Source organism: Macaca mulatta, chromosome 6, assembly GCF_049350105.2.
Source record: "Macaca mulatta isolate MMU2019108-1 chromosome 6, T2T-MMU8v2.0, whole genome shotgun sequence".
Taxonomy (NCBI): domain Eukaryota; kingdom Metazoa; phylum Chordata; class Mammalia; order Primates; family Cercopithecidae; genus Macaca; species Macaca mulatta.
In genome coordinates, this window is record NC_133411.1 from 6,347,920 (window position 1) to 6,362,369 (window position 14,450).

A 14,450-nucleotide genomic window follows, 5' to 3' on the forward strand; every position below is an offset into this window, starting at 1 on the left:
TTTTTTTTGAGATGGAGTCTTGCTCTGTCGTCCTAGCTAGAGTACAGTGGTGTGATCTTGGCTCACAGCAACCTCTGCCTCCTGGGTTCAAGCTATTCTCCTGCCTCAGCCTCCCGAGTAGCTGGGACTACAGGTGCCACCACCTGCCCTGCTAATTTTTGTATTTTTAGTAGAGACATGATTTTACCATGTTGGTCAGTCTGGTCTCGAACTCCTGACCTCAGGTAATCCACCCGCCTTGACTTCCCAAAGTGCTGGGATCATGGGCATGAGCCATCACGCCTGGTCTCAGCTCTTAATAGTAAGTCTGTGCTATGCATATGATTGTAAGAAGCACTGAGTAGGAAAGGTATTTCACTCAAGCATTTCTTAATTGCCTCTCTGTGCTATAACTTAAGATGCTTCTAACTACCTGACCACAGCAAAAAATAACAGCACCAACAGTAACATTCAGGAATTGGATTTTAACCACATTTACTTGACATACCAAGGATCTGATTAAAACAAATAAGTCGTAAGAAAAATGTATAGAACACAAATAAATAAGATCAATAAGAACAATTTTTGTATGCAGAAAAAAACAAATTTTTAGTTTTCCATCAAATATATTTCCCTTCACAGCAAGTGGTTTAATTTCCAGCTTCTCTAAGAAGTAAGAATGAACGTGAGAAGCATCACCAATGTGGGGAAGTAAAGAGGCTTTGATTTTTTATTTTTTAAATTTAACTTTCATTTTAAATTCAGGGATAGAGTACAGGTTTGTTACATAGGTAAACTTGTGTCATGGGTGTGTGTTGTGCAGATTATTTCATTGCCCAGGGATTAAACCTAGTATTCATTAGTTATTTTTTGTAGTCCTCTTCTTCCTCCCACCCTCCACCTTCCAACAGGCCTCAGCGTGTGTTGTTCCGCTTTATATGTCCTTGTGTTCTCATCATTCAGCTCTGCCTTATAAGTGAGAACATGTAGTATTTGGTTTTCTGTCCCTGCATTCGTTTATTAAGGGTAATAGCCTCCAGGCTCCATCCACGTTCCTGCAAACAACATGATCTCTTCCTTTTTTATGGCTGCATAGTATTCCATGGTGTATATGTACCACATTTTCATTATCTGGTCTTGTAAAGGATTCACTCAATGGAAAAGGGAGCACAACCTTACCATTCGTGTGCAAGAATGTGTTCTTGACCACTTGGAAATCCACTTTTCCAGCTGGGCGCAGTGGATCCCACCTGTAATCCCAGCTGTTTGGGAGGCTGAAGCAGGTGGATCATGGAGTCAAGAGATCGAGACCATCCTGGCCAACATGGTGAAATCTTGTCTCCACTAAAAATACAAAAATTAGCTGGGCGTGGTGGCACATGCCTGTAGTCCCAGCTACTCGAGAGGCTGAGGCAGGAGAATCACTTGAACCCAGGAGGTGGAGGTTGCAGTGAGCCGAGATTGTGCCACTGCACTCCAGCCTGGGCAACAGAGTGAGGGTGTCTCAAAAAAAAAAAAGAAATCCACTTTCCCTAAGTACCCGCTCTAACACTCTTAGCTTCATCTCTCCAGTAAGCCTAATTTGAAATAATGTAGGTAGCTACTCAAATATGAAAATTCTGACTTCAAAATACACATTCTAGGCCGTCGCATGGAGGGAAGTTTTGCGAGGGCTCCACTCGCACTCTGAAGCTCTGCAACAGTCAGAAATGTCCCCGGGACAGTGTTGACTTCCGCGCCGCTCAGTGTGCCGAGCACAACAGCAGACGATTCAGAGGGCGACACTACAAGTGGAAGCCTTACACTCAGGTGGAAGGTAAATCTCAAACTGCTTTCGGGTAATAAGCCTTGTGCTTTACCACCTTTACTTTCTAAAGAAGTATATGATTGACAGTGTGGTGCACAAATAAACCAGATGTCGCTCTGGGAGGTGAGGGTCACATGTTCTCTTCTGGAGGTTAGTTTTATTTTGCCAACCCCACTGTCATGACCTCTTATCTAAACTTGACCAGCTATGAGGTCAGAAATCAACACACCACATAGAAAGGGTGTGCATAGTACAATGAAACTCATCAAAGAAGTGATTAAAAAAATACAAGATAGCTCCTGTGTGGAAATTGAATCTGTATGTTTTTGAATTAAGAATTACAGTAGTTGATGAATTAAGAATTACAGTAGTTGTTGCTATAAGCCAGTTACCCATTGAATACTTATAATTGTCAAAGAATGAAAGAGAAATTTCAGTATATTTTAGAAAATGGAGTAATTTTGAAGCATACTATGTTCAGAAAGTATTGATCTATAACTATAAACCAAGAAGTTTATTTGTGGCATGTATAAGACTTTACTCCCCACTGGGAAAGAAATAAGTGTGTTTCCGTGATTAAAATAACTTAAGGTCAGTAGCTCAAGTGGCATAATTAAGGAGAAATTCAAAGAAAACCTAATCATCTTATTGCTTGAAACTGGGAACATTGCCTGAAAAAATGACAGAAGCCCTTTGGACATAGACAAGTGGGATGTCCCATCTGACATTCACGTTCATCATCTCAGTGTATACAGTGTTTTCACAGTGTCAGGTTCATGCAGTTAGAAAATTCTGAAAGGAAATTACAAGCAATTTCCCCGAAGCACGTTTAGTTGTCCCTTTACTCCTAAATCTGTACAAATGAAGCCAGTGTGATACAGGCCGCTAGGGAGAGAGAAAGGTAGAATGAACTTTGAAATCATGATTCAAACACGTGCGTGCGTTCCTCCTGACTGCCAATCTTTAGTGAATAAACTCATTCATCATGGAAGCACACACTAAATTTGATTCTTAGAATTATTCAGTTGTGCCTCTTGTCTTGAATGATAAGGAAAATACTTGTAGATGAATCTCAGGCCTATAAATATTTCTAAGACAGACAAAATGTTCATCATTAATTGTCTCCTTTTTTACTAAGAAGAGAACAAAAGAGGCAAAATGGTTTCAAAAAAAAGTTCATATTAAATATAAACCAAAAAACCTTCAAATGGATTATTTAGGAAGGAAGTAAACTTCCTATTTCTCTTGGTACCAATATTTTAAAACAATATATTTGTAGAAAACATTGTTCTCAAGAGATTTCATCTAAGTTATTCTTTTTATTTGTTTAATTTTTCATGTATTTTACCAAATGCATTAAGAAATTCAGTGATGTTTTTGATTCTTTTATTACATTTTATCTGTAAGAATTTTGTGTATTACTACAAAATGGTAGTTTCTTTTTTTTGCATGTCTACAAGATAGTAGTTAATGATACTAGTGAAACAGTAAAGCATTAATGTTGTAGCCAACAAATATTTATTGAATGCCTACTATGTGCCAAACACTGTATAAAAATCAAAGGTCTTAAAGGACACTATAGAGTAAAACTTAATAGTGAAGCAATAAATAAATTTAAAGAAACAAAACAAGACATAATGAGCCAACCTTTAAAAATGCCATTGTAATGTATTATTGTGTGGGAATTATTTTATGGGGGAAGAAAGAAAGTCTATCTAAAATTCAGAGCAAAAATGATCAGAGCTTAAGTATTTTTCTTATTTGTGTTTGTGTGTGTATTTCTTTTTAAGATCAGGACTTATGCAAACTCTACTGTATCGCAGAAGGATTTGATTTCTTCTTTTCTTTGTCAAATAAAGTCAAAGATGGGACTCCATGCTCGGAGGATAGCCGTAATGTTTGTATAGATGGGATATGTGAGGTAATCATGATCCTTCATTCATTCAACAAATGGTTCCAGACAGTCTGCTTTGTGTCAGGCATCCCGTAGAGGCTAGAAAGACCAGACATATAAGATAAGCCTTTCCCTCTAAGTCACAGCCCAGTGGGGAGAAAGCCAGAAGAACACATTGATGACACGCTGCTTTGCAGCAGTGGAAGTGTGTGCAGAGCATAACGAGAGGGAGGGGCCCATTCTGTCTTAGATGGGGGTCTGGGACATTTGTTGGGCTCCTAGGAGAAGGCAACATCCACATCCAAGCTAGATCTGAAAGGATGAGTTGGAAGAGGGATGTCAGGAAAATAGAAAGGGGACGTGGTGGTGCCAGATGCATGGGTTGCTAGCAGCTGATTCAGTCATCAGAATGCCCAGAGGGAAAGTGGGGTCTGGGGGAAGCTGTGGGAAGGGTTGGGATGAGAAGAGAGTCTTCAAGGCCATCTCCAAGGCTGGATGGGGATCCTGTGTCCATGTACATAGAGCAGGTATTGAGTCTGGGAACAGTGGAGCCACAGGATTTGGTTGCAGTTTGTGGGCAGTAGTGTGGAGAGTCAGTGAAGCAGGGCTGGGTGAGAGCCTGGGCCACTTTGCAGCTCGGACAGAGGCCTCAGCAACATACAGCAGCTACACATTCGCTGAGGAGGGTGAGCGGACAGGGATGCAGGAGACAAGCTGGAGAAGTGTCGGTGGCTAAATGAACATAAGTGACTGATGTTACCCTTACCTTGACTGGCAGAGGGAAGGGGTGGAAAAAATGTTATTATAAACCAAGCAAAGGTGTTAGCAGATCAAACACATTGCATGTAGACAATGGGGTTTCAAATGAAGAAGTTATTCAATCTGCATATCTTGTGGAGTCCAAAAACATGTTTTCTAGTTCTCACTTCCCCTAAATTATCGACCATGGTAAAGTTCAGTCATCTACTGAGATCCTTAGTGTAATCATTTTTAATACATGAGGGTTAGGCTGGATGATTCCATTAAGATCTCTTTCATTGTACCTCAGCTGTACAGTCCTCAATTTTGTCTAATTGTTAATTGATGTGTTCATTATTTTATTGTGTTTAGGATTCTTAATGATATAGTGTCATAATCCCTTATTTGTAACTCTGAAATCCAAAAAGCTGTGAAAATGGCGGGAGTACCTGAATTTGTTTGGTGGCAAAGCCTTTCCTGAACTGATATGAGACTATTGATTGGTTTTATTTATCTCACTTACCATAAATATGTAGGACTTTACTATAGAAACATTCATGAGTTAATTATGGGATGCCACCTAGGCCCTTGTGGGATTCTCATATGCATTTCATGCATAACATCTATTACCTTTCTGAAATTAAAAAAAAACACTCTAAGTTCTGAAATGCATCTGGCCCTGTGGATTTCAAGCCAAGAATTGTAGTTATTTTGCTTCTGAGTGGATTTTTTTTTTTTGGCATATAGAGCCTATTCTCTTTGTTAGAAAGTGTAATACAAACGAACATCAGAGAAATTTTAAAGAGCTCCTAAAATTCTAAGGAAGTGAATAAACATGCCCTTTATGTAATTACTACTGAGGAGAATTTCTGTGTGTCATCTGCTCCTTCTCTGTCATTGCATGAGACAATTAAAGCCCACAATGGCATATTTTGTTAGAACCTTGTGTAGACACATTGCTTGTCATTGTACTAAGCCCTTTAGGTCAGTCTGAAATTCACCCATCACTCCAACATGACAACCTACAGATTTAATTTAGGGCCACTTGTGTAACAATACTAAAGAGGACAGGTGACGATTCACATTTTAAAAGCTTCCTACATTTTTGAAGGGTGACACTGTAGCCCCGCTGTGCACATATTAGGTATCCAATAAATATTTGTTAACTACCCTACGTTGGTGAAATTTTCAACTCTAGTGGGGAGGAGGTTTCTCGCGTGAGATTGGTGACAGTATTGCTGTGTTGTCCTTTCTTTCATGAATGACATGTGACCTCGTGGGCCCTCCAGAGAGTTGGATGTGACAATGTCCTTGGATCTGATGCTGTTGAAGATGTCTGTGGGGTGTGTAACGGGAATAACTCAGCCTGCACGATTCACAGGGGTCTCTACTCCAAGCACCACCACACCAACCGTGAGTATTTTAGAGCTACCTGCAAGCCTTGGGCAAAGATTGTAACTGAGGCTTCCTAGCAGAGGAGCTTGAGGCGACAGTGAAAATAGCAGGCCTACCTTCCACTGCCTCACTTCCTGCCTCAGCTAGCGCTTGGCTTCTCGAGCCTCTTGCTTTGATTGGAAGTGTTTGCTAAGTTATTTGAAATAAAATTGTTCTTAAGAAGAGTGAACATCACAGGAGCTCTGCTCCAATTAATAAAAAGCAGTCGGGTATAGTTCTAAGGTGACTGGTCACCAGAACACATCTTCCCCCAGTTCCAAATGTGGATTCTCAGGTTTCGTTTACTGAGGACTGAGGTTGCTTAGAGATTCTGCCCTATGGAATGACAAGCTGTATCTTCCCCATTTCCTTTATCTAGAGTATTATCACATGGTCACCATTCCTTCTGGAGCCCGGAGTATCCGCATCTACGAAATGAATGTCTCTACCTCCTACATTTCTGTGTCCAATGCCCTCAGAAGGTACTACTTGAATGGGCACTGGACCGTGGACTGGCCCGGCCGGTACAAATTTTCAGGCACTACTTTCGACTACAGACGGTCCTATAATGAGCCCGAGAACTTAATCGCTGCTGGACCAACCAATGAAACACTGATTGTGGAGGTAAAGTCCAGCCTCTTGGTTTTGGGGCTTAGATTTTGGGGGTGTTCTGGTATTTGTGGAAATTCATGGCTGTTGGCATAATTTTAAGAAGAATGTAAACAGTTATAAAAAAGAGTGATCCATCCGTAGCTGGAATGGGGCAGCAGACTTGTTTTTATCATCATTCACATTTTGGTGTATGATTACATTTGTATTTAAGTGCTCACCTGTGTTCCCATTTGGGGGTTTTAGCAGTAGATGTTTGCAGAAGCCTTCTTCTGTCCTATATGCTCGACGGCTGTGAGAAGTGGCCACTGTTGAGGGAGGGAGGTGGGCTCTGACTTTGCCTGTGTCTGGGGTGGGATCAGCATTTCTGCTGTGTTCTGTGGCAACAGGAGAAGAGAGCCCAGAGGCGAAGCCCCTTGCTGTGTGATGACCTGCCTGTGTCACAGCATTGATCTTGGCTGGCCACAGCTCTGCCGTCACATCAACCCAGTGTCCAGTGGGTGGGTCACCTCCTGAACCGAGCAGTTCTGTTTACTCGTGAATGCGGAGGCTCGCAAAATATAGTCAGATTCTGACAACACCATCTATCACATGCAACTGTGCAGATGGCAGTGGTGGGCAGTGGATGTTCTAACTCCCCACCTTGTTATATTTCTGTGCACAGTTGAAAGAAGGTTCTTGGTTCAAAAGTTGCCCCATCGACCTACACCTTGCTATGGAGGTACAGCCACCTGGATACCCCCACCTATTCCCTGGGGCTGGCCGCCCTATCTCATCCTCTTGTGTCTTCCTGGGAGATGCCTCCCCTGGCAGTCGGGGTGTGGTTTAGGTGAAGCAACTGCTGCATCTGCACAGGTCCTACTTCCCTCTCCTGTCCTGCCCCTGAACTCTTTCATTCTACCCCTTTATAAACATATTTATCTTGAATTCTTTCCTTGATCATGTCTCCCACCATCTAAGGCTTTTAGCTTGAACAATCAGAGAGAAAGAGAGATGCCTCCGAGTTGAAAATAAGTGGGGCTTGTTAGGAAACTGTTCTTAATGGAAGAAGAGTTGCAGAGGATCAGAATGTCAGGGCTGGAGAGTATCTCAATGACCTTGCAGTGCAACCCCCTGTCCTGGGCTTATACCTGTCCCACAACATCAGCACCACTGAGACTGGAGATGTGTCATCAGGCAGAGGATGGAGCATGGGGCCAGGGTACTCAGGGGAGGGTGAGGATCTTGGTCTACATGGGCATCATATCAGGATGCCATGACTCTCAGGTGCAGGCATGGGATTTATGTCAACAGGTTATGGTGAGTTTTCTAGAAAAATCTTCCAATCAAAATTCAAGGATCTAATACATTTATGAGAGGAATGGTGGCTGGTCCATATGATTGGGTTTCAAGCTAGGAAATGTAGAGTCCAAACCCATTCCATGCCCTAAACTATGACTCAGTGATCTCCTTTACTAATAAAACACCTTTTCCTGCGGACTTAACGGGTACCTGCCAGTAGGCAAAAGTCTCCTTCATCTCTCCCAGTAGAAAGTGCTCTAACTTAACTTTGGTCAGGCATGGATCATACCTATTGCTGTTGAAATGTCCTGGGTTATTTGAACTCACCAGGAAGTGTGATGACGCTTTGTAGGTCTCTCTTTCTGATTTACTCAGATGCGGGGATTTGCAGAGGATCCCAAAGAAACACCAAGGGAGATAGTCAAATGCTCTTGTTAGGCTGTATCAGATTATCACATGTACCCCCAATATATGTGTATCTATTATGTAACAATTAAAAAATGATAACCTAAAAATGCTTTTTCTAAGCTGCAAAAGTGTTTGAAGTTTTACATGTAGACATACACTAACTGTACGGAGAAGGGTACAAAGTCTAGACATTTTTTAGATGAGCTTGAATCTAGATGGGAGGGTTATTCTTGTTCAAAAATTTTATGTAAAGTTTGGATGATAGTCTGAATTTATCATCATAATAAACTTTTTGTTGATTGATTGTTATTTTAAGTAGTCTAAAGCACGTCAGCATGTATTTGCTGGTTTTGCATTAATTTGTTTTATTTTTCCCCTTTCTTATTTTGTAGCTGCTGTTTCAGGGAAAGAACCCAGGTGTTGCCTGGGAATACTCCATGCCTCGCTTAGGGGCCGAGAAGCAACCCCCTGCCCAGCCCAGCTACACTTGGGCCATCGTGCGCTCTGAGTGCTCCGTGTCCTGCGGAGGGGGTAGGTCCCTTCTAATGCTGCTCCTGGAGGCAGCACATGAGCCTTCAGCCATGGGGTACATTGCACCGGCCTTTCTTGAGTCCTAATGAGTAGCCCGGGGCTTCTCCCTGCCGGTAGCAGTGACATTCCCAAGGTGGGGAGTGGTGGTCCTGAGTGTCGCTTGTCAGCCTGAGCTGCCTTTTCCAATTTATCTGCTTCAGTGTGTGACTCTGAGGAAGTCAACAGATGCATTGGTTCCTACTTTCCATCTAATTTATGATTTTGTTAATTTAGATGAGTCGAATGAAAGTCACTGTAATTATGAGATACATCATGTTGATGGTGAGAAACAGACACTTGCATGGAAAATACATTGTCCTAAAGTGGGTTTTTTGATCTAACTAATCTTGTTCAAAATGTTTCCTGGAAAGAGCTTTGCCTACAAGTTGTATAGTCAGATTTGCCCAGAAAATAAAAGAATATTTTGAAAGTTGCAATGAAAACATCAAGAAAAAACATGTCAAAAAGAACTGCACGTGTCAATTGAGTGCCTTGTCGTCTTCATACCATAAACAATGGAAGCTCACATTTAAATCAGCAAAGCTAATTGCACTTAAAGAAAGTTTTTAGCTAGAGCCAATATGTACTGACTGTCTGATATAAATAGTAATGAGTAAATATTTGCAAGCTTAAAACAACATAGTAAATTCTGTCTGATATTTATAAAATACACAAGTTTCCATCTGGCCAAATGGATTTCAGCTTTTTGCAATCCAGGTTTTAATAACTAATAAGTTAATTTGACAATATTATGTTTAAGTAAAAGAAAATGATTCATAAATGAGAACTGGCATAAAGTAATAAGGTAATGAATGAACAAAAATAAATAAAAATAAATGGGTATGTTCTCAATAGTTGCTGTAAATGAATAAGATGAAGAAACTAAAGGAAAACTGAGAGATTAACAAAAAACTTAAATAGTCCTAAAAGTTAACACTATGTGCTTGACATATTTTCATTCTCCCCAGTATGAACTAAGGATGAAATAGTTAAATTATGGATGCTAGCAAAGCTAATGACTCTGAATGAAATACTGTCTTAGGAAAAACATGACTACCTTCTACACAGAAGGATAGCAAGCACGTTGCTCTAATAGTGACCAGAGAGAAATATGAAGGAAATCTCACACTAGTGATATGGCCCAAGTCAGCCACCAGTTTACTTTATTTGGGAAATAGTGGAACAGAAGGACATTGTATGCTCTTCTCTCTGTGTGACATGGAACATTCCTAACCATATGTATTTTTCCTTCCTTTTCCTTCTGATCTTACAATCATACCCATGTTTTTGTGGATTATGTTGAATGCACTTGATTTTACCTCTTCCTATTTAGGATCTTCTAATAAATGATAATTGGTTAGGATAACAATAGAATCAGAAAACTTCATATTTGTGTAAGGAAAGTATGAATTTTTGAACTCTTTCTTGTACATTTTCATTCGGTAAAAAATGTATGATGAATTCCATGGAAACATCTATAGAGAATGGCCAGTCGATGATTCTGTTTCAGTCTACCAGATTCACTGGTGTCTTTCCTTTGAGCATCAAGCATTCAGAGGAACTCTTAGTTTTCTCAGCTACTACCAGGCTACTCATCTCAGTATCCTGAAACACTGAATGAATGATTAGTGTATTTGCAACTCATCTAACTATCCCTAAGGAATAGAGAGTTTCTGGGGGGAAATCAACCCAAAATCTATTCCCAAATCACTTTTCTAAAGAGCTGCATTATAGAGCCAGTGAGTTTTGTTTGTTTTCAATTTCAGTGGAAAACAGGGATTCTCAATTCAACAGCTGGATGGAGTTTAGGGTGTCTGTACTTTCCCACCTCCTACAGGATGACGCTCTACCGTCTTCCTGGTAAAAACCTGACCTCTTCACAGGACAGAGACTCAGAACTTAATCAAGGCACCCTGTCACTGGCCACGTTTGTATGATTAGTAAGAGGAACACTTGCAAATTGTATACTGCAGGGTTTGAACTATAGTCAATCCTCCTCTGTTTTTGCAGATGCATAAAACCACAGCCTTTCTCTCCTGTTCTCTCTCTTTCCTTCCCTAGTATCCCCAGAATTACTTTCTACACAACCAAGATGAAAGTAAGAAACACATTATTGCCATGTATCGAGCACCTACTATGTGCTTTCACATATATTATCTTGTCAAAACCTTTGACAGGGTAAGGGTAGAATGACCACAGGTTTGGGGCAGCCATATCAGATTCAAGTCTTGTCTTCATCAGGCCATGCTCCTTAGAAATTTTGAACCAGCCTTTTGTTTCACGTGTCCGTGTGAAGAGACCCCCAAACAGGCTTTGTTGAGCAACAAAGCTGTTTCTTTCACCTGGGTGCAGGTAAGCTGAGTCCGAAAAGAGAGTCAGCAAGGGTGGTGGGATTATCATGAGTTCTTATAGGTTTTGGGATAGGTGGTGGAGTTAAGAGCAATGTTTTGGGGGCAGGGGGTGGATCTCACAAAGTACTTTCTTAAGGGTGGGGAGAATTACAAAGAAACTTCTTAAGGGTGGGGGAGGTTATAAAGAACATTGATCAGTTAGGGTGGCGTAGAAACAAATCACAATGATGGAATGTCATCAGTTAAGCTATTTTCACTTCTGTGGATCTTCAGTTGCTTTAGGCTATCTGGATGTATACGTCCAGGTCACTGGGGATATGATGGCTTAGCTTGCTTGGGCGCAGAGGCCTGACACGTTTCATGTCTGTGAAGTGTAAAGACTGTATGAATATCAATGCCTGGAAGCAATCCTTATTATCACTAGCAGGTAACTTGGTTCAAACAGGTTTACTGATTCCCATTCTTATGTCACCCAACCACAGCCAAACTGCTACTTAGCTTGTTACTGATGTTCACATTCTTTAACAAAGATGATTCTGCCAGGGAAGCATAACGTGTTCTCTGACTTCCTGTCTTCCTTTCCTAATACAGCTTCTACCTGGCAATGGGCGTTGCAGTCCATTGAACATTAGATTGAAATATCAGCAATGAGGAGGCGACCTCACACGTAGGCGGTGCTCACGTTTCATGGCCATTCAGGGTGAAAGCTGATCTTCTTCAGTTCTTGTATTCAATTTTCCCTTGATCTATGTTTGGGGGACTTGTAAAATTTCCCCCAATAGTCTTAACTAAGATAGTTTATTCACTGAATGTTAATTACAGTGACTGCTTATGAGACAAGGGCTTTTATATCCCAAGACTTCATTACTTAATTTTAAGTGGTTAATTTTGATTAAGCAGTTTATCAGAATTTACTGTCTCTGCCTTGCTGAACTTTAGGATTTCAGGAGTTGATGATATCTGGTGACATAGATCCTTTAGAACTAAATGCTCACTTACTTTGAGTGTATTAAATGCTTCATTAGTTGTATCCTGTTGGAGCCTTCTAAATTTCAAAAGTTAAATCAGATTATTTAAATTCTGTGGTATCTGACAATAGCATATTTTAACTGCTTGGATGATTGATATTGGAGGGTGAAAATCCAATATGAGTCTCATTCTCAGTTTTTCAATTTTGTGAGAGAATAATTAACTTTGCCAGTGAGCGTGATATAATAACCTTTGATTATTGTTCTCATTTCTTAGAAGATTAGGTCAGTGCATCACCTGAAAATTCTTGACCTGATTCCCAAAGGAAAAGGGAACGTATAGATGCCATTTTCATCTTATCTGCATATTTTAGAAATTTTAAGGCTTCTACTTGCATAGACTTTCCGATGTTCTGAATTTGAAACTTTTAAATCATCTTTTTCTTAGTTCTCTGAGAATTTAAGGGTCTACAAGGGGCAGTTATGGAATTCATGAATGGGAAGAAAATAGCTGGAAAATTTCCCCCACCTCTTGCTTCAGTCCAGAAACACTACTTCGCATCAAAAGAGGATGGATAATTCTTTTTGATTTAAAGAGATCTCATTTCCTTATCTCTTACAATGGGTCCATCTCTCTGTAGGAAGTAAGGTTTTCACACAGCCAAGTAATGCCTTTTATCTCCCTTTTGACAGCTTCTTCTGTTTCTTTTTTCTCTCCTCTCACTTTTATGACATAATTGCATTTTTTAATTTCAATGTTCCTGGTTCGTTATGCCCCAACTGGACACTCAGTGGGTATCTGGGGCATCGGTAATGGGGTATGAAACTCAAATAAGGAAACCGCATGCCAACAACATTGCTCAGAACCAGTTTATCCTATTGTGTCTGTCTCTGAGAGGGAGACTTTTTGATGTGGTAATGACTTCACTAGACTTTTGTTTACCTTGTCAAAACATCAGCTTTTTCTCAAAATTATATATGCTGTCCTCTTTTAAAGTCAGTATCTACAATTCACTAGGCTCAATGTATTCCAAATCACTAATCTCCAACCTCTGATTTATTTCCAAATAAAAATACTTATTAAAATTTTACCTATGTCTTAAATTGTCCAACTTGTATGCTGTAATGTCTGGGGATGATGCATTTTTATTCAAATGGAAATATTCATCCAATTCACAACAAAAGTTTCTCAGACAGATCTTAAAACTGGCTTGAAAACCATCCTCTCTTACATTTTTTTCAATAATATTCTCTTCACCATCCACAGATATTTCTAGGACTTAAGCTTTAATTCATTTAGGGATTAAATTTGAAAAAAATGATTGAAATCACTTGCAAACTTACCTTACTTTGTTGATATCAAACTATCCATTTATCCATTCATTCATTGATCATCAGTCAGCAAATGCTTACGTGTTTGGATCTGAACCCTAAACATCTTAAAGCCACCTGGGGAAATACAAGAGACCTTTGCTTGATTTCTTCTCTATCTGAATTGAACAATGAAATGCCAAAGTAGGTGTTGCTTTGCATGAAAACTATTTAGTACCTCTTTAGTGTCATAGCTAGTTGAGGTATCTTACATTTGTGCATCTTAATTGGGGAATCGAGTACTTCGATCCAGCAATTTTTTCTTAAATGTGTGAGCCACTATGCTGAGTTCGGACTGTATAAGGACAGATGGTATATACTTGGCTGTGTCCTCAAAATCACTTGCAGTCTGGAGCAAGGAGTTACCCATATGCCCATGTCTGACAATGCAAGATGGTAGACTCTGTTGCGTTCCAAGAACTGTGAGAATTCAGAGAGATCTCCAGGCCTGTGCACAGGAAGAGCCTCAGCTCAGCTGCAGTTGGGACGCCTGTCTTCCTCTGAGTTCCATTGCTGTGGGATGGCTTTAAAGAGCAGTAGTGGGTTTTGGTTCCTATTGCCCATCTGATTGGCTAACATTTCTAGATCTTTTTCACAGGAACTGCTTCAGATGAGATCTTCCCCGTCCTCACTTTGTGTGCTGGAATGTTCTGAATCCTAGAGTGGGTGTGTCTCTTTCATATTTCAACTTTGGCTCAAGGGTTGGGTCCCAGAGTTCAACTTGAAATGATTCTGGTTTCTTCTTCCCTGCCTTGGGTCACCTTTGAGCTGATCTACTAAAAATGTCTCCTGTTCTTCATTCTTTATCTAAGTCCCTATAAATTACAAAATGTATTACCTCCCCACCAACCCCTTTCTTCCCAAAAAAGCAGAGAAAAAAACAAAGGTTTGTCTTCCAGAGAGTGGGGTGTATTCTTCAGGGGCCTGGGCTGTGTGATGTCACCCGGGCCCATTTCTTCAAGTGTATTCAGAGCTCCAGGGTCAAACAAAGAAGCCCACATCTTCCCAAAAAGCAGGAATAATTCTTTCCCTTTGCCAGA

At 40.4% G+C, this 14,450-nt stretch overlaps 1 protein-coding gene across 1 annotated transcript in view; it reads left to right on the forward strand.

Annotated features, from left to right (window-relative positions):
• Positions 1-14,450, forward strand: part of ADAMTS16 (ADAM metallopeptidase with thrombospondin type 1 motif 16) — a 180,989-nt gene that overhangs the window by 93,935 nt on the left and 72,604 nt on the right. The window contains exons 13-17 of the mRNA XM_001082662.5: positions 1,623-1,795; positions 3,577-3,707; positions 5,708-5,831; positions 6,232-6,476; positions 8,543-8,681. Coding sequence (XP_001082662.2) covers positions 1,623-1,795; positions 3,577-3,707; positions 5,708-5,831; positions 6,232-6,476; positions 8,543-8,681 — 812 coding nt within the window. The remainder of the gene's footprint in view (positions 1-1,622; positions 1,796-3,576; positions 3,708-5,707; positions 5,832-6,231; positions 6,477-8,542; positions 8,682-14,450) is intronic.